At 40.7% G+C, this 19,589-nt stretch overlaps 1 protein-coding gene across 2 annotated transcripts; it reads right to left on the minus strand.

Annotated features, from left to right (window-relative positions):
• Positions 1-2,735: 2,735 nt before the first annotated feature.
• On the minus strand, positions 2,736-18,778 carry cdc34a (cell division cycle 34 homolog (S. cerevisiae) a). Of its 2 annotated transcripts, none has more exons than XM_034707326.1 (5): positions 18,521-18,778; positions 6,287-6,373; positions 5,289-5,386; positions 3,330-3,464; positions 2,736-3,181 (listed from the first exon to the last, which is right to left on the minus strand). In XM_034707326.1, the coding sequence occupies exons 1-5, from the start codon at positions 18,728-18,730 to the stop codon at positions 2,959-2,961; spliced, it is 753 nt and encodes a 250-aa protein (XP_034563217.1). In that variant the 5' UTR covers positions 18,731-18,778; the 3' UTR covers positions 2,736-2,958. The 2 variants fall into 2 exon arrangements, with proteins under 2 accessions (XP_034563217.1, XP_034563225.1); XM_034707334.1 differs by having other exon boundaries at positions 18,298-18,757.
• Between the last annotated feature and the right edge of the window lie 811 nt (positions 18,779-19,589).

Raw genomic sequence — 19,589 nt, forward strand, 5'->3', positions numbered from 1 at the left:
AAATATGGAGTGCTGAAATAAAATCAAAAGGTGCTTCAACAAATGATTAGTTAAAGGGTGTGTGCTCTTATGCAACCACATTATTTTAGTTTTTATTCTTCCTCGGAAATATTTAATTTTTTCTCAATTGAATTGTTCATGTTATAGGTCACATTAAAGGTGGAAAAAGTTCTGACATGATTTATCTTGGTCTCATTTTTTTACATCACAAAACCTGGCATTTTAACAGGGGTGTGTAGACTTTTGCTATCCACTGTAAGTGAAAAGAAGGGAGGACACAAGCCTTACCTCTCAGAGTAAGCCCTGAGTTTCATTCATATTTCAACCACTCATGTCATTCCAGTGTCTACGAGAGAAAACAGAAACCAAGGAGAACTTGAAAATCTGTAACCCATTCATCCCAAAATGAAGAACAATCAGGCAATATCTAATAAAGATCTTTATTTCAGATTTTAAATAGATTTACAAACCATAAGAAAAAAAGAAAATATCAACAAGAAAAGAAAAAAAAAACATCAAGTGATCGTCAAATATCCACATGTGCATATTAAGGTAGAGATTGTAAACAGTCCTTTGAAGCCGAAAAGTGAGACTCCCCGGGGCTTAGGTTCACTCAGATGGAAAAATAATGTTTGTTTGTTTGGTGGTTGGTAGATTTTCTCTTCCTGAGGTTCTTGTAGTTTTCTGCAATTATCAGCTGGGTTTTTTCCCTCAGTGATGCTTCAACCAATCAGAGCTCAGAGAATGGGGGACAATTGGGGGGGCGACAATAAAAAAAAAAAAGAGACAGTAGTTTGACAAAAATAATCCCATTCACTCTAAAACATCAAACAGCGGGTGGAGGATCATTCATAGGCTGCGTGATGGATATCTGTTAATCATTGAGAATTGATGACTCACTTGTGAGCATTGTGGGCTTTAGAACAGGTTTAAGTAATTACTGTGTGGTGTGCTGTTTGAACTTTCTGCTAGTTTTTAATAAAATCATAGATTTCTTATGAACAACCCTGTGTTTTTTCACAATCAGGTCAATATTAGTAGCACTTAATACATATAAGATAGAAAACATTGTAGCCCACACCACGATTTGGAAATAAAAGATAACATGAGTATAGTAAATGAAGCCAGTCCTCCCAGAAAAACAAAAACGGACAACCCTCAGCCCATTCATAATGCAACAACTTCAGATAAAATTGAGAAGAGGACTTAAGTCCTTGGACACAATCCCCACCCTGTATAGCAGTTCTAACACCACAAACACATCATAACAGCATGCTAGTGAAGAACCACAGTCTCCTGTTCATGCTCATAGGACAACCTGATCCCCATGCCTTCCCATTTCTGCACTTCTTCTCAATACTTATCAGCACATCTTATTAACAATCAGCAAGTATTCACACACAACGGAAACATGGTTACAACAGAAATACTGCAGGGTGGTGGTGCAGAGGGCCTCTACAGGGTACTGAGTGAGAACAAACCCCCTGTCAGTAGGCCTTTATCATTCGTCGAAATCACTCACACTGCTACCTCTTCTGCTCTGAGGTAACAGGGTTCATTTATCCAGGTGAGTCAAGGTGGCTGCAGCCCAGTCGAGCATTTCATAATCGGGGGGGATGAAAATGCCTGTACACACAGTCACCACTAGGAGGTGAGCTCTGATGGCAGTCTGTGCACAAATTCACTCTTGTCCCTGCTCACAGCACTTGTGGATATGACTTCACATGTCCATCTCTCGCTGAGGACAAATCAAGACCAGAACCCTCACAGGATCGTTGCTGGCTTTCAAAAACTCAAGCTGTAGTTCAGGTCAGACTGTAGAGAGGCTCAGCTTCACTGCCACACGTGTAAAGCACTGCATATTAAGTATGTTCAAGGACTGTCTGCATAGGTTTTCTTTGAAATACAGTACATTGGATATCATGAGGAGCAGCCGGCTCTGCTAGCTGTTTCTTAATGCATCCAGGCCACGAGTTGCACGTGCTTGTACGATGAAGGCTACGTGGCGGGCAGTAGAGGACGTTAGTGGGATTCTGATCTACATTCCATTCTTTAGTTCAGCTGTTGGATCTCACCTCTCTCCCTCCATCCCCAACAAATCTGACAGGTGCTGCTATAAATAACTTATTCCATCAGGAGGGCGCTGTTTGCACAGTATCCCCCACATGGGACCTTGTGAGCCAGAAAATCTCCTGCTGTGTGCACAGTCTGCCCCATGACTCATTCAGATTTGTGATATCAGGGAGAGAGGGAAGGCACAAGGGAATTTGAACGGCTTTTCGAAATGGGTAACTTCCCTGTTTGGAGCAGCAGAAGCCCAAAGGGCTCAAAGTGTCAGAGGTGAAGCGTGGCATACCTTCTAACCAGGTCACACACACACATGGCTCAGAGAAAGAGTGACTCAGCTTTTTTTCAAACATGCATGCAGCACACAAACTCTGCAGCTTTGCACATGCACCCAACTTGTTTGACTCTGATCTGGCCTGACCTGTGACATTGCATTCCACCCTGCTGATGCTGAAGTCAAGAAAAGGCGTGACTATTTCTCAGCCAAATTTTCCTACAGGAAAATTTCACAGATGCTTTGTTCCGTTCAAAGCCGAAGGAAGAAAAGGGTCTCCGAAATTTTAACCAGTTCTCAATTATGTAAGTTGTGCTCTTGCGTGCGTGTGTGTGAGTGTGTGTCATGAGTGCAACTTCTACTCAGACAACAAAATAAAAAAATAAGAAACATATAAGAAAAAAACAAAAAACTCTGTAGCTTTCTTTTCATGAATGCATCAGGTTCTAGTGTGCATACTGTGGCCGCACATGTGACAGACGGTGGACAAAGGGGCGGTGCTAAGTGAGTAGGACAGAAAAGGGGAGGGAATTAAAGTTCAGTTCCTGACAAGAGGAGTAGGTGTGATGGTAGGGGGTGGGGGGGCGAGGAGGTGGTGCTATCACAAGGAGGTGAGGTCAGGAGTCTTCGGTGCCCGAGTCGTCGTCATCATAGCAACAGTCCTCGTTATCGTCCTCATCATCGTCTTCCAGTTCCTCATCGTCATAGTAGTCGTCGTATAAAAGGTTGGAGCCGTCGTCTGTGGGCGGGACTTGGGTGCGAACGCAGTACTCGTCCAAAGTGGTAGGAACCTTGACCCCATCACGCTCCGCGTCAGCTTTGGTAGCCAGCACCTGCTTCCTGTGAGGCGTACAGGGAGAAGATAGAGGAGGAAAAAGGAAGATCAGGAGAGGCTTAGGCACTCTGCTGCTAACACACGGTAAAGTGCTTATTCATCAAGCTCCCATGTGAGGTGTAGAGTTTCTGTGTTTATGTTTTCTTTTGTTACCTGATGATCTCGATGTATTCTCTGTCCTTGCCCTTGCTGTCCCTCCACTTGCGGTACATGACGGAGGCGTCGACGTTGGCCGGGGAGAAGGTGTTGGGCTCGTTTAGGAGGGAGATCACACTAAGCAGGATGGTTCTGAGAAACAGAAAAAGAGATGAGAACACAGGAGAAAGAGGAGATGGAAAAACAGGAACAACAGGGGGTCGATTGAAGGATGGAAGTAAGTCGAGACAAGGCACATTGAAAGCGTGGGACAAAGAGGTGTACAGAGATGGAAAGGAAGGCAAAGAGAGAAAGAAAGGGAAACATCCATTTGTCTCTGCTGTCAGCTCCTGAATTCAGCTTCCAGTAGCCAGTCATCAATACATACAGACAATGGCGTACATACAATATTCATACTTTAATTTGACTGAGGGGAATCAACTAGATTGCACCGTTTTCTTACATGTGACATCTCACCAGCTCTCCTCTCTCCTTCAGAGGAAATGTGGAACGGTTTATGTTTATTTTGCTTTGATCAGCAGCAGCTCAGGGGCTACAGAGCCCATTATTGTGAACACAGTTCTATCCAGCTGTGAGAGTTTGTGTCTATACATAATGCATTAAAAGAAAAAGCTATAGAAAAACACAGGGAAGGATTCAATAGAAAGCAGCAGGGGTTGAATAAATAAATCTGTGTCAAGTGATTAAATAAAATAAAGCAGTATGAGTAATACATCATGTTTGAATGTGTAATGAATGTACACAGCAGCAAGCTGGTTTAGAGTCTAACAAAAAAGTCTTTTAGCTTTGAATCATGTCTGCAGACAGGGGAAACAATACTAAAAAAACAAGATGCATAATCTAAAGTATAATCTCAGTAGGGTGACAAAGGGCTGATCATTTCTGGCCCTGATATGAGTATTCTTAAACAACCCTGGTCTGGTGGATTGTTTCAATTAAGAGCTTTGATTGCACTGTTGATGTCAGGAATTAATTAGATGCTTTACACATTACAACAAAGACACTTTAAAACCAATCAATGCTATCAGTGAATTCAGTATGCATGAACCAAAAAGACACATAAAGGAACGAAAAATGGAAAGATTCAAATCTTTGCATGTTAGCTGCTACAACAACATTTATCCAGCCTGATTAGACAACAATGTGCCAACTACATCCTGTAAAGCAGGGGTTCCCAAAGTGTGGGACAGGACCCCCGAGGGGATCGCGAAACACACATTGGGAAGTCGTGAGATGTCTTCCAGAATTTTCTTTTTTTTTTTGAAGATTGAAAAATAGTACATTTTACCCATTATATTACAAAAATAGTCGCTTAATTTGAAATAAAACCTTGAAAATAGAAAATGTAATGACTCTTCTACCTCTCTTTTTGCCTGATGACTCATAAGTTTAGGGTTAGTGAAAAGTTAATTATCAAAAGCATCAGTAGCAGTAGGTTAATTCATAACGGCACAGGAAACACAGTCACATGCTCATATAGGTAGGCACATTTTCTGCAGACCAGCTAAATGAAGCCACATTAAATCACTCTGAGGGACAGTGGGAGTGACAAGTCTTTGGCACCTATATTTTGGGGGTCACAAGCTGGAAAGTTTGGGAACCCCTGTTGTAAAGTATCTGAAATCTCATGGCAAGATTGGGTAAACAGCTGCGAATGAGTCTATAAATCCTTAAAGCAAAATGCGAAATATTTGCATCTAACACGTTTACTGTGATGTAAAGTCTTAAGTTTGTATTTGAAACTGGCTGGACAATTGGGCAATGGGTAAGCAGAAGAAGAGTGACATCATGCTGCCAGAATCAGCATAATTGTCAACTCACGCCTGCAACCGGTCATGGTTAAATCCCAATGATATTATTAAAGAAACAATTTACAAATCATTGCATATCATTTGCTGCGCCTTGTTCATTAAAAACATTGGCATGTATGAACTTTAAGAACCCATTGTTGTGTACCTGACGTTCTGCGTGGGGTTCCACCTCTCTGATGGCAACTCCCCGCTCTGTGGGTCGTCCACCGGTGGGTGCAGGATTGAGATGCATACATCTCCATTCTGGGGACAAAGGAGAATACATCCGTTTAGTCATAAATACCTCGATGCAGTTAAAAGGATCTATGTGTTGGTCTCAATTGCCTTTATTTAAAATTCCTCCCAAACATAAAAAATCTAACAGGTAACCACGCTACAAGCTGATCTTACACTAATATACGGCGAAATCACAACAGCAATTCAGAAAACTTTGGATATTGCTGTAGTGTTTCTGATTTGCCGTAGTGTTTCTGATCTGTCGTAGTGTTTTCTGATTTGCCATTGTGTTTTCTGATTTGCCGTTGTGTTTTCTGGTTTGCTGTTGTGTTTTCTGATTTGCCGTTATGTTTTCTGATTTGCCGTTGTGTTTTCTGATCTGCCGTTGTTTTTTCAAATGCGTTGTGTTTTCAAATACGTTGTGTTTTCTGATTTGCCGTTGTGTTTTCTGATTTGCCGTTGTGTTTTCTGATTTGCTGTTGTGTTTTCTGATTTGCCGTTGTGTTTTCTGATTTTCTGTTGTGTTTTCTGATTTGCTGTAGTGTTTTCTGATTTGCCGTTGTGTTTTCTGATTTGCTGTTGTGTTTTCTGATTTGCCGTTGTGTTTTCTGATTTGCTGTTGTGTTTTCTGATTTTCTGTTGTGTTTTCTGATTTGCTGTTGTGTTTTCTGATTTGCTGTTGTGTTTTCTGATTTGCCGTTATGTTTTCTGATTTGCCGTTGTGTTTTCTGATCTGCTGTTGTGTTTTCTGATTTGCTGTTGTGTTTTCTGATTTGCCGTTGTGTTTTCTGATTTGCCGTTGTGTTTTGCACTTCAGGGCCACCGTACTAATATAACCCCTACTTACCTATCACAAGCACTCTATAAAACAAAGACTATAATCACTGCTTTGTGTCGTGTACAGGAATTAATTGAAGTCAGACTTACTTCATAAATGTTGGGGTGCCACATTTTGGTGAGAAAGCGGAAGGCAGGTGGAGAGTACGGGTAGTCGACAGGGAACTTGATGCGAGCCTGAGGGCAAGAGGAGACACATATTAGCAATGTGAGAGGCAGGCGGTTTATTCACACACTTCCCAACAGACAAGTCATGACTACTTCCCTAAAAGCTATGACTGATTAGGGGGGGGAACTGTTTTCTTGTCTGCACACAAACCTTACTCGGGTGTGATTGTTGAAGCTATGGTGGGTGTGCTGCGTGTAGTTTTAACGCGGTAGTCGTGCTGCTTGCTTAAAGAAAACTTTGCCTCTTCTGCTAAAAAGCACTGAGCTGGTGGACACCGTCTCCCAAGGGTAGTCCAGAAAGCAAGTCTGTACAGTGCTGCAGAAGCCACTATCACACACAGGCACAAACACAAGGACAGCTGCTGGGGATACAGGGGCTTCATTCTGCATGTTTTCTTCATTTTTCCACATTGATGTCAGCGCCTGGCTGCTCAGAGAAGATCTCTACACTCATGCTGATCTGCTTCAACAGTGACTGAAAGAAACCTAAAAATAGCAGCTGTGGAGTCATGGCTAACCCTTCTGAGGTGGCTGAGCATGGAGGAGCTAATGACAGTGTAATGTAATATAGTGAGGAGGGAGGGAGGGAGGGAGAGCGGCTGGCAGAGCATTCAGCTGCTCAGTGCGTGGAGCTTTTGAGAAACACCAGTGGGTGAGGGGAGCTGCTGGTATAAAGACATTGAGGGGGTTTGTTCTCTCCAGCTGTCACTGCAACCCAAGACAATCCACTACTCACACTCATGCTCTGCTTTTATATGTCCCCCCCACACTGAAACCACACTCACACACACTCACACACTCACACAGTCTCACACAGTCTCACACACACACACACACACACACACACACACACACACACACACACACACACACACACACACACACACACACACACACACACACACACACACACACACACACACACACACACACACACACACACACACACTGTATATAAATCCTGCTTTGTGTGGCGGACCCCTCCTCCAGTTCCATAAGGAGTGATTTGGGAGGGACGGGAGGGGACACCGACTGCTGATTACACACACACACACGCACGCACGTCACTCACAGCTTGGAACCTTCTGCTTATCCCCCCCTGTCATATACATACACACACACACACACTCACATTTGCTGATTCGGCATGGTCAGCTGGTCCTCGCCACAGTGAAGCAGGAGGCATGGGGATCGGTTGCTGTGAGGGGGGGATTTTGCTTAGAATAAAGGGGGTTTTGCTCTACTTAATACTTCTGCTCCATATTAGCATCTTACCCCCCCTGTCTGCATTGTAGCATTAAAACAGGCTGTATGTAGCAGAGACACACACTTAATACTAAAAGGCCGCCGTTGTAAAAATGCCACTTACAGGAACACTTCAGGATCTATTGTGTGCGTAAGTATTGCCCTCAAGTTCAAGAGCAACATTTGTGTTACGTGTTATGTGTCTTAACAGCTCCTGGTTTGCAATGAACAGAACATAGCTGCTCTCACGAAACTGGGGAGGAAACACTGACACAGTCCTGAGAGAATGCCACTTGCAGGAAAACACACACACAAAATCCCAGGGTCCGAATGACCCTGCTGGAAATCTGGCGGCCCTTCTGAGTGCAGGGTTCAAGCCAACATTGCACACATTACAAGCTGGCAAGAGTGCAACACATAGCAGCCAGCTAGGAGGGAGGGGGTAAAGGGGGTTGGGAGGTGGGGAGGCAGCAGCAGCGGCGGCGAGAGCTTGGTTTGTCATCCAAAACAATAAATGTCAAGATCATATCTGTCCACTCTCAGTGAAAAAGGCGGAAAAATATCTCATTCTGTAGATTTGGGACTAATCTTCCCCTCCCTCCAACATCATGCCCAACTGACGGCTAATGTCTGTTTTGGTTTACACAGTGCAGGGCCCGCTTCTTTGTTGACCCCGATAGGATAAGCAGAGAGCTACAGCATCTGGCAGGGAGGATGCTTTAAACAAACCACATCAGAGAGCATTTGGTCAAACGCAAAAGAGGATGGACAGGGTGTTAAGATAACTAGAGGGTATTTGACTAAGAGCTATGCCTGCACTTCCTTTGGGAAAAGTGGTTTATGCTTATTGTCCAGGCGTTCAGAAAAAAACAATGTGTGAAGAGATCTACAGCCTCCAGACTTCTGAAAGTCCCTGATGTCTTTCAGTCACTTGCAAAGATTAAGACTTTTTTATTTGCCACAGCCTTCCTATCTTAGCTTATTTTAACTCACTTTAAATGCAAACTTTAAATTCACTTTTAATATATTTCTAATTCCTTTTCTTTTCTGTTTTATTATATTTGTCATTTTAATTGTGCTCTGTTATGCTTGTCTGAATGTTTCCAATGCTCTTAATGTTATAATGTAAAGCACATTAAGTTGCCCTCATGTATGAAATGCGCTAGGGGTGTCCAGATACAACCTTTTCACTTCCGATACAATACCGATATTGCAGCCTTCTATCCGGGCGCTGCTGGATAGAAGTGCTGGAGCGGAGTCTGGAATGGACTGCTTGTATGGGAGTGCTTATATCGGAGATTTTAGATGCAGGCCGATACAATCTGATACTCGTTTTTTTGCTGATATCGGACCGATATCCAATATCAATATCCGATCGGGACACCCCTAAAATGTGCTACAAAATAAAGTTGCCTTGCAAAAACCAACAAGTTGTATTCCTTTGTCAAAACACTGTTTATACATCCAGTGTCACACAGTCAGGGAAAACACTGGGATGCAAACCACAACAACTTCAGCATCATCTGAAACACTCAAAACAACCCATCTCAGTAGAAGTACAGTCTTCTTTATTTCATTCATCGCTGAATAAGGAAATGATCTCACTTTGTATCCTGTTGCTGGGAGACCTGAGCATCAACACTTCCCATTAAATGGTTTCATTCATCACAATCCTGAGAATGCAAGCCAAAAGTAAAGCAGGGATGTAGGCATATGCATTAAGGGTAAGCACCAGCATTGATCCCTGTAAGAAGGTAAGAGCATGATTTCACAATGCAGCTTACCAGAAGGCTTTAAAATACAATGCCACCAACTGCACAAGAAATGGATTCAATTTTTATTTCTCTGTGGAAGTTAAAAAAATGGACAAAGTCAGGAGGACACACACACACACGCTGTATGTGGGTTTGGCAGCTGTAAAATACAGATTTAACACTGTATGAAAGAGACTGAATGATAGCAGTTTCCCCTGTGAGCAAGCAGGAGGGGGAGGATGGAAAGTGTTGACCTGCCCACACAGGTGACACTGAACCTTAGATTGATGGAGGGAGGATGGATGGATGGATGGAGGTAGAGAAGTGTGACGGAGCTGGGCAGAACACAGACAGGCTGCTTGGTTTGCTTGTTTGCTCTGCAGCAGCGAGGAGCTCGTCTCCAATCTCATCAGCAGCGAGCTGACAGAAGAGGTGAAATCCAAGGAGGAGCAGGAAGAGAAAGGAGGATGCTGCAGACAGACAATATTCACTTTTTCCTTGATTTGACAGAACTCACTCTCGTCTACGAGCCACACCGGAATAGATCCTTATTCTAGTCTTTTCACGTATTTGCCTTACCCCACTCACTCGTTCTTTACTATAGTCTGTTTTCCTAAGATGAAATGAGATCTCCCTCCATTAGTGCTGGGCAATATTGAAAATTATGTTATCAGGATAAAATATTTCATATTAGTCAATATCGATAATTATCACGATAAATATCAAATCATTATTTCATTTAAATTTAAATGCAGATTTTTGGTCCTGAGTGAAAGTTGAAGAAACCAGACAGTTTGTTAGTTTGTATCTGGATTTAGTTTTCTGATAAACTTCTTGATTAGATTTTTGTGAAGTTTTAGTTTGTAGATTCTTGTTTTTCTCAGATTGAGGTTATTTCCATAATTTGATTTAGATTTACAACAAATATATATATCAAATTGTGTTCTGTGTATCAGTTTATAGAGTATTGTTTTGAGTTGTGCGCTCCCCTTTAAGATTACTAAGGGTTACAGGCAGGGTGATGTTGTTTCCCACAGTGCAGTGAATGCATCACACTCGTTCAGTGTTCAGTTGTCCTACGGTCGCAGCGGAAGTTGCCTCTGTGCTCTTCCTTTACCCACATCCTGAAACTATATTTAATGAAGTGTTTTAAGTTAATAGTTAACGCAGAGTCGACAGTGTCAGACTAACGACTCTGTGTTAAGCTGGTAGGTTTTGAGTTTTCTTCAGTGTCGCTGTCCCTCGTCTCAGCTGTTTTTACTGTCAGCTCCACATGTCTTGAAGCCCCGCCTACCTCTCACCCCGTGACATGATTGGCTGTTCAATGCAGTCTTCTTCTTGTGTCAAATGTTGGGTGGCAACTAGCGTTTAAGGCTCATTAGCGCTCCCCTTCATTTGAAGTGGCCGGCGGGTGTAATTACAGGTTTGTTTATATCGAATTTCTATCAAAAATGTTTTATATTTATATCAAGAAGAAATGTATTGTGATAATTATCGTTATCGAATTATCGCCCAGCCCTACCCTCCATCACAAAGTGCTGCTAGCCTCAGCCCAGTTGCTGAAACATGCTACTTGCTGACTTGCATGGCATGCCTCATAATTGGATTGAGCACAGAATTAACAGCACCCAGGGTCAAGAGGTGACTCACTACGGACGACTCATTTGAGGGCTGTATACGACACAAAGTGCAGCTGATTTCCTGCAGAGCGTGCAAAAAAAGATCCAAACTTAGGAAAGCCTTGCTCTGGAGAATACGGAGTGCAGGTTCATTATCTTCTTGCTATGAAATTCTTATTTGAATTGCGAGCTGACAAGCTGCCTTGAAGAGAGAGAGGGAGAATGAGTGTGAACACGCCCACTGAGTGGTAGATGACAGCAGGGCAAAGTAAACCAGGTCAATGTGAAGACCCTGAACAGAACAAATCATTCTGTTCTTCCCTGAGCACCTCTTTACCTTCTCCGCAGAGAAAAAAAGTCCTTGTGTGGAGCAAATGGCATACCCTCGCACACACATGCATATAGATCTAAGAGATTATCATGCTCGTACCCTCCAGGCCCCCTGCCTCATTAACTGGATTCAGAAGGAGGGAGTTTAAAAGAAGAAACAACACATGGAAGTTTTAAACAAACTGCCAAGACATGTTTCAGAGGAACAGTTATCACGCTGATGGCTAACACAGGAAAAGAAACACATGACCAGGGCTTCAGGGGACGGTTATGACTGACTACAGGGGCCTCACACTCTCTTCTATTAACTGCAGGCTCTCCTTTCAAAGAGGCACCACTGCATGGAGGAAGGGCTCTCTTCTCTGCTCTGGATCTGGCTGTTCCTGTACTTCTTTCCTCTGCCCTGCTCTCATATCTCTGTGACACAACCAGAGGTGGGGGGGGGGGAGAAACATGACTCCGACAAGCTCAACCAGGCCCGGCCCCAGTCAGGCCCTTCTGCTGCCGGGGTTGAGTCCTCTCTCGCCTTGTACCCTCCTCCTCTTCGGTGCCGAGGAAGGAAGAAAAAAGAAGGAAGGAAGGCACAAACACAGAGTCAGCTGCTCTGCAGAACTAGACAGACAGACAGGCCCAGGCCGAAACCAGGCGTCAACACCCCTCTTTTATTTTCATGGCTGCTGTGAAGACGTGGTCTGTCAGTGTTTGGTGAGCCACTCTGGGAAAACCACATGACTGACATATGAAAGATGTTTTGTTTCAAGGTATATTTGGAGCTGCCAGGATCGAATTTACAGCATAATTACATGCAGCAGAAATGACAATGAAAGTTACCAGATGCTGACAGAGCAGCACTTAAAACACGGTCATCCTTCTTTTTTTTTTTTTACTTTTTATAGATCTCAGGATCTTTTACAGAAGTCCTGTCAACAAACAGAAAAGTTCCTGCTGCACACCAAGGCGACAAACTCCATTGTGAAAAAGCAAAGCAGGTGAACTCACAGTTGTAGATAGAGAGAGCAACACCCTGCTCTGCTGCTCTGCTGCATGACACAGAACGGAGCAGCAAGAGGTCAAAGCTGCTAATTGTGAACAGACTGACTCTGGTGTCACAGAAAAAGCAGCATCGCTGTTCTGAAGTGGACTCGCTGATGTTTTTATGGACATCTTTATGGATTCATTAATCAGTAAGCTGATAAACGTGCAGAACACAGAAGCGCATTTAATGCCATGCAGATTTACAAAACTTTTTCAAAATGAGAATGCACATCATTAAAGACTGAATCCAAAGCAGAGTTATCTTAAGAGCAAAACTAAACCAGAGTTTCAGGTATGCTGCACTTCTGGGCCATGTAAGGTAAAGCCGGTTGAGCCTTTTAGGGGCCTCTTGGAAATAACAGTGATTACTAAAGGCTCGAGAAAGGAGTTCACTGCAAGTGAAAATTACAGTTCAAGTTTGGGTCATTATGAAAACAAATTCACTGATCCATTACATTTTAGCCATCAGTAGTTCTGCTCTAAAATGTCAATGCAGATAAATATATTCCACGTTCAAAAAAGTGCAAAACTGTTGGATAGTAAATAGTGGTGTCCAGATACAACCTTTTCACTTCCGATACGATATCGATATTGCAGCCTTGAGTACTGAGCGATACCGATATCGATCCGATACAATATCAGCACGGCTCATAGATACTTTTATTACTTATTTTGCAGTATGGAATGTTAGAAAAGGCTTGATCAAGTGATATTACTCAAACAGAGAACAATAGTCAACAACAGTAGGTATGAGAAATCTGACCCATTTATTATTGTATTAGGTATAGTTTCATCAACAATGAATATGTGATCACGTGGGTTCTGCATGGTGGATTCAGGCGCTGCTGGATAGATGTACTGGAGTGGAGTCTGGAATGGACTGCTTGTATGGGGGTGCTTATATCGGAGATTTTAGATGCAGATACACACCTAATAGTAATCCCAGAAGTGACTGTGAGCAAAGTTCTAAATAAAAAGTTAACAAGAGGCCGGATCGTAGAGGATCTTACAAAGAGGATGTGTCATAGGGCTGAGCTAGCTCCGATGTAATGCTGAATATTGGCGACTAAGATTTAGAGGTTGTGGAGTGATATAGACCAGGGTGTGATCTTATTATCTCACAAAACACTGACATCTCACGGCTCGTCTATGAGGTCAAGAAGGAACAAGTTAGAAACCAAGACCATCAAGAAAGAAAAAAAGTAGTTACTTTTTAAGAGCCTCAAAGATTAATGTAGAAATGTAATACTAGTGGTAGAATAATTGGGCCAAATAATAACCAGCAACTGCTCATGTCTGTAGGACATGTCCCTTCTGTCCATTTCGCCATTGTGTGTTCAACATTCTGCAGTCTGCTATAAATGTCCTCAGTCATCGTCATCTACATGAAATGTGTTTCCCATCCTGAATGACAGCATATCAGACCTCAGACAGTAACTGGCTGCCATTTAATATAAAGTGTGTTATGATAATTATAGAATAGCAGTTTGATAATGCTTCTAAAATAAATATCAGACAGACCAAACAAGATATTCAAGGACGTCCTCTTGTGCTCTTGAAAACATTGATGTTTGCTTTCAACCATTTTATGGCCCAAAAGAAGCCCTGCGTCCATTCAGTGAAAAAACTTTCATCAATGAAAAGAACTGTGAGATGATAACTGTATCCACAGGCAGACTAAATGTCAACAATGACAACACACACAGTGGAACTGACTGGCCCTCTTTCAGGGATCATCAGGCACTCAGAGCCTTGAGTGATACTTCACATGACAGAGATGAAGGTTTACAAACAAAGATCCTTAAGCTTTGAAATGTCTCTGACCCAGTGAATGAACATCAGTGTTAGAGCTTGTTGTGGACTCTTCAGGCTGAAAGGGAGCCCACATCACACCAATTTTAAAGTCTTTGCATGGGCTTCCAGTATCTTTTAGAATAGATTATAAGATTATTTTATTGGTTGTTAAATCTCTTAATGGTATTGGTCCTTCTTATTTATCAGATTTGCATTTATCATATGAGCCAGTGAGCGCCCTCAGGTCTTCAGGTAGTGGACTTTTAATTGTACCAAATGTAAGAACAAAGACCCACAGTGAGGCAGCTTTTTATTATCATTGCCCACGCCTGTGGAACACCTTATCTGACGATCTGAGGGCTGCGCAGAGCATAAACATTTTTGAAAGCAAACTCAAGACAGACCTTTTTAGTCTCACTTTTAACCGAGTTTGACTCTTAAGAGTTTTATTTATTTATGTATTATCTAGTTCAAATTTTAGTCACTTTTATTATACTTTATTTATGTACTTATTCATTTTAAGTACAGCATCTTATTTTCTTTTAATGGTTTAATATTTTAGTGTTTTATTATCTTAGAAATGTATTTTATTTTGGTGATTTCAATTTCCTGTGTGGATTTTTAACATCTTATATTACCTCCAGTGTTTCCTCATTAAGATATCATGACAGCGTTTCCTCAGTTCCTTCAGCAACTTATTTTTTATTTTGTATTTATTTATTTATTTTATTTCTATTGTTGTATTACTATTGTTGCATATATTGTGTTCTTAACCTTAGGATTGTGGGGTGGGTTTTGGGTCAGGCCTGGGGGTGGGATCTTTTTCTTAATTTATTTCATTTTAGGTTGTTTTTATGTACATCACTTTGTTACAATGTCTTTGTATGAAAAGCGCTTTATGAATAAAGTCTGATTGGATTGATTAATGGTCAGTGTGTTATTAAAAAAAGGTATAGAGTGTTTACTGATCCAAGACAGACATCTGATGTATCCTGAATGGCATTTTAATATGACTCAATGTGGGCCTCTAGTCATGACTTATTGCTCATAGTGTGACTCTTGGAGAGAAACACCCATGTGAAATTTATACCTGACTCAGCCGGGCTTCATGTGACGTCATCCCCTGCCCTTTTTTGGGAGGAACAGGTGGCGGCAGCGTGTCATAACAGCTTGTTTGTGTTTGGGTTACCTGGTCAGAAAAGGGTGGGTTTTGTCTTTTTGAATAAGGTAAACTGGTTGGATGGAAACCCAGCACAGAACAATGAGTCACAGCCATGCGGTGGATTTCACAGCCGGGCTGTGCATTCCTGGCCCGACAAAGGAATCCTGTACACAGCAGCAGAGCACCCACACAGAAACACTGTCTGAACACGGTCTACAGTAGCCTGGTCAGGGCCCTCCATGCTTGTGTTCACAGGCTTGAGAAAGACCAGAGGCAAAAAGTGCAGCTGAAATTGTGTGCGTTTAAATAGTCTGGATTTCTAAGAAGTCTGAACACAGTGGGAGCCTCACTGGTACATAACAAGTTAGCTTAAACAATTACACAACTATGTCTAACGCTGGACTTAGTGCTATGACCCCAAGACAAAAAATAACAATACAGTAGATCATATAAATGAAGCATACCTTTGAGTATTTATTATCTACCTCATACAAAGTTTGGACCTTCTTTATTGGCTGTTTTATATTTATCAGAAAGACAGGATTGCGCAACCATGCTAAAACATAATGTTTGTATGACGTTTTCTATCATAAATATCTAGGTCAAGTTTGATCAGTATTTACCACTGCCTTTACCAGATAAATACATCTGAGTTATTTATAGAATAAATTACTGCATAAGTACAGTACATGACTTGAAACCAGGATACTCAACAATGGCAGGAGTATCTGGCAATTCCCAATGTTGGTTTTCATTCACTAATTAAGGTGTGAGCTTTGCAAACAAAGGCTTACTCCTGTGGCACAAACATATATTTACAAAGAATTGAGCTTAGAGTGAGACTTAATGTGAATCTAAAAAGCAGGCACTAAAGCTGCCACTTTAGGGGCAACAGTAAGTGGCTAAGGTTTAAGGTCACAGCTGTAGTGCAATGAAAATGACTAAAGCTGTTACTAAAATATAAGTCAAATACACATCAGGATGTGTTTTCAACAAGTCCGGCCAACTTAGTCTGTACTTCTACTGTTTTCAACTGTAATTCCGCCCTCAAACTTTCAACTTTGACTCCACGCAGAACCTTCAAGCTAAAACTTCAACAGATTGTAGTTGACTGTTGCTCCTGTGGATCACTTCGGACTTTACTTACATGCATACTTATATATACACACATACTTTCTTACACCTAGTGCACAATGCTTCTTACTTGTTCACTTTTATTCTATTTTATGTTTATATGTCTATGTGTGTGTGTGTGTTCCTGTTGGCGACTCTGGGTCATGTCATGTTTGTGAATGAGAACTGGTAAAATAAAGGTCTAATAACAGTGATGGACAAAGTACACAGCTTCATTATTTCAGTCAAAGTATAGATACTCCAGGTCAAATATTACTCCAATACAAGTGAAAGTTGCTCTGTCAGATTATTTCTTGAGTTAAAGTACTGGAGTACTTGCTTTTAAAAAAACTTAAGTATTCAAAGTACTTCTTAAAAAAATCTCAAAACGTTGTATTTTCAGAATATATATATATAATTATATCAGTGCAGTCAAGAATACATAGAAGTACATTCTGTTACATCACGTTTATCTAGAAACCATTACTTGAAATCTCTAAAAACTATACCATGGAATAAAAACAGGAACTAAGTTACTCCAAGCACAGACAACTTAGTTTGAAATGTTGATCTGGAATTAAACAAATGTAATGTTGCTCAGCACGCTTTCTCAGGTTGGACAGTGAATTTTTGTATGTTTGAGCAGAGTGGGAAACAGGGAGAACATTTCAAATGATACGTATCATTCTTCATTTCAAACACCTCTAACACGGGCTGAAGATATGGCCATGGGTACTCAGATGGAGAATTAAAGCCATCATTAACACCTTTAAATGAACGGCCTGATCTGAGTGACATTTGCTCTGTGTTTCATATACAGGTATGGCTAAACCACTGAGACAAACAGAACTACACAAACACATTTTACTGTCTTAGGGATCAGATTTCAGAAAAGAGATGGAAATTTGTGAGATGACTTCAAAGCAAAAGTAGTGAGTAACTAGAGCACTGATAGAAATGTAGAGGAGTGAAAAGTACAATAATTGTCTTCTGAATGTAATGGAGTAAAAGTAACAAGTTCCACCTAAAAATAATACTCAAGTAAAGTACAGATACTCAAAAGATGTACTTAAGTACAGTACTCAAGTAAATTTACTTTGTTCCCGTTCACCACTGTCTAATTATAAAAGTTGTTGCCAGCTTAGTGAAGATTGCCAACCTTCTTTGACAATAACAAACAGTGAAAAACAGGAACAACAGATCTGAGAAACAAACACATCTTCACTCTCAAGGGAGGAAGTGTGCTCAAAAACATATCAAACATATTAACATTACCATGTGTTACAAGGAAAAACTACAATTAGTTGTCTAAATTTCCAAATCAAGGTTACCGTGTATTATGGTTTGGCTTGCCTTGAATTCATTTGAATGTAGAAACAGACCTGGAGCTGTTGTACTGTTAAACAACCAGGAACTGATTGAATTACTTTCCCTAATCATAATAATGATACAGCTTGAAGCGGTTATACTAACAACCTTTTGTTTCGTGTTAACACAGAAGTTTCTCTGTCATTATAAAGCCTACTGATTGTCACTTATTTGGACAGCCAGTGAATCTCCATTTTACTAAAAAGAAAAAAAGGAAAAGGAGAAAAAAAGAGAAAAAAAAGGCACAGCAAAAAATAGAGTTAAAATCTAAGAGCTGGCCCTGACAGGATGTAATAATATAAAGTGAGTGATTCAAAGTTAAACAAAGAAGACTGTTTTTATATAAAAAGGTTAGCAATAAGGGAATGTTTTTCTGTGTTAACCGCTGCTGTTGAAACGCTAACTTGAAGGTGAACCATTGCACTGTCCTCTATGAGTAAATTACACAAATGTAGGATTAATCTAGCAGCTACAGAACAATAGATCCACTGCTAGCTAACATTAGCTACTCACCTTAAAATAACCACCCTCGTAGTGTGTGTTCGGGGGTCCGAATATCGCTACTTCCCAGTTGTACATGTCCGACTCGTCCACCAAAGTTATTTTGAACCCTTCGACGGGCTCATCTTGGAGACTTTTCATCTCCAGCATCAGAGCTTTTTGGGAACTGGCTACATGATGTCCATGCTGAGCCATATTCCACTAGGATTTGTATAAATATATATCAGCAACCCACCACAGCTATGACTGCAAAGACGGACAAAGCTAGCTCTCGGTGGAAGAAGGAAGCTCCTCTCGCACAGGAAGGCGTCACGTTAGTTTCCGATGGTGTGGTTACAAACTGGATGAAAAAAAAAAACTCGACTGGGTTCTCTTTAGTCCGATCTGAAGCGGCTTCCTCTGTTGTTGTGAACAATCCCGGGGAGCCCCAGGTATTAACGACCATGTAACCTTCTCTTATCAAGTTACACGTGTTAGCAATCTACTTCCGGTTACAGATTTAAAAATAAAGTTGGTTTATAATTAAAGGTGTTTTTTGTTGTCATGAGTGTATTTACTTTATATATATTGTATTGTTGTCCTGTCTTCTGTATGTATGATAGGCTTATATTATTTAATATGTCTTCTCTTGATTTGTGTGTTGCTGTCTTCTGCTACTCACCACTGCAGTTTTATCATATTATTTTAGTCTGTACATTTTAGTCATGCCTATTTGCTGTTATTCTGTATTTATAGCTGATGTTATTTTTATTACATTTTTTTTATATACTTTTTATTTTTATTTTTTTATTTTGTATGTCTTATTCTTATGCCTTGTACAAAGAGAGCATAGTTTACCTAGGTCAAATTCCTTGTGTGTTCAAGCATACCTGGCCAATAAAGCTGATTCTGATTCTGATTCTACCTGTATATAAACACCTTTACTCTTGAATAATAAAATAATTCATTAAATGAATAAATAAATAAATAGATAAATAAATAAATAAAGTTGGTTTATAATTTAAAGTATGTTTATTTTTTTTACCAGTTGGTTAAATACACATTGTCCGATGAGGATTCTGTTTTATTGTATTTTATATTTTTTCAAACTCATCGCAGATTATTCACGTGTTTACTTTTAGACTAAGAGGTATTATCTTATTCATTAATTAGTTAGTTGGCTATACTTAAAAATACGCCTTTTATCAAATTGCAAGGCAAGGCAACTTTATTTGTATAGAGCAATTCATACACGAGGGCAACTCAATGTGCTTTACATTAAAACACTAAAAGCATTGGAAACATTCAGACAAGCATTAAAGGAC

This window comes from Notolabrus celidotus, chromosome 2, assembly GCF_009762535.1.
Source record: "Notolabrus celidotus isolate fNotCel1 chromosome 2, fNotCel1.pri, whole genome shotgun sequence".
NCBI classification, from domain to species: Eukaryota; Metazoa; Chordata; class Actinopteri; order Labriformes; family Labridae; genus Notolabrus; species Notolabrus celidotus.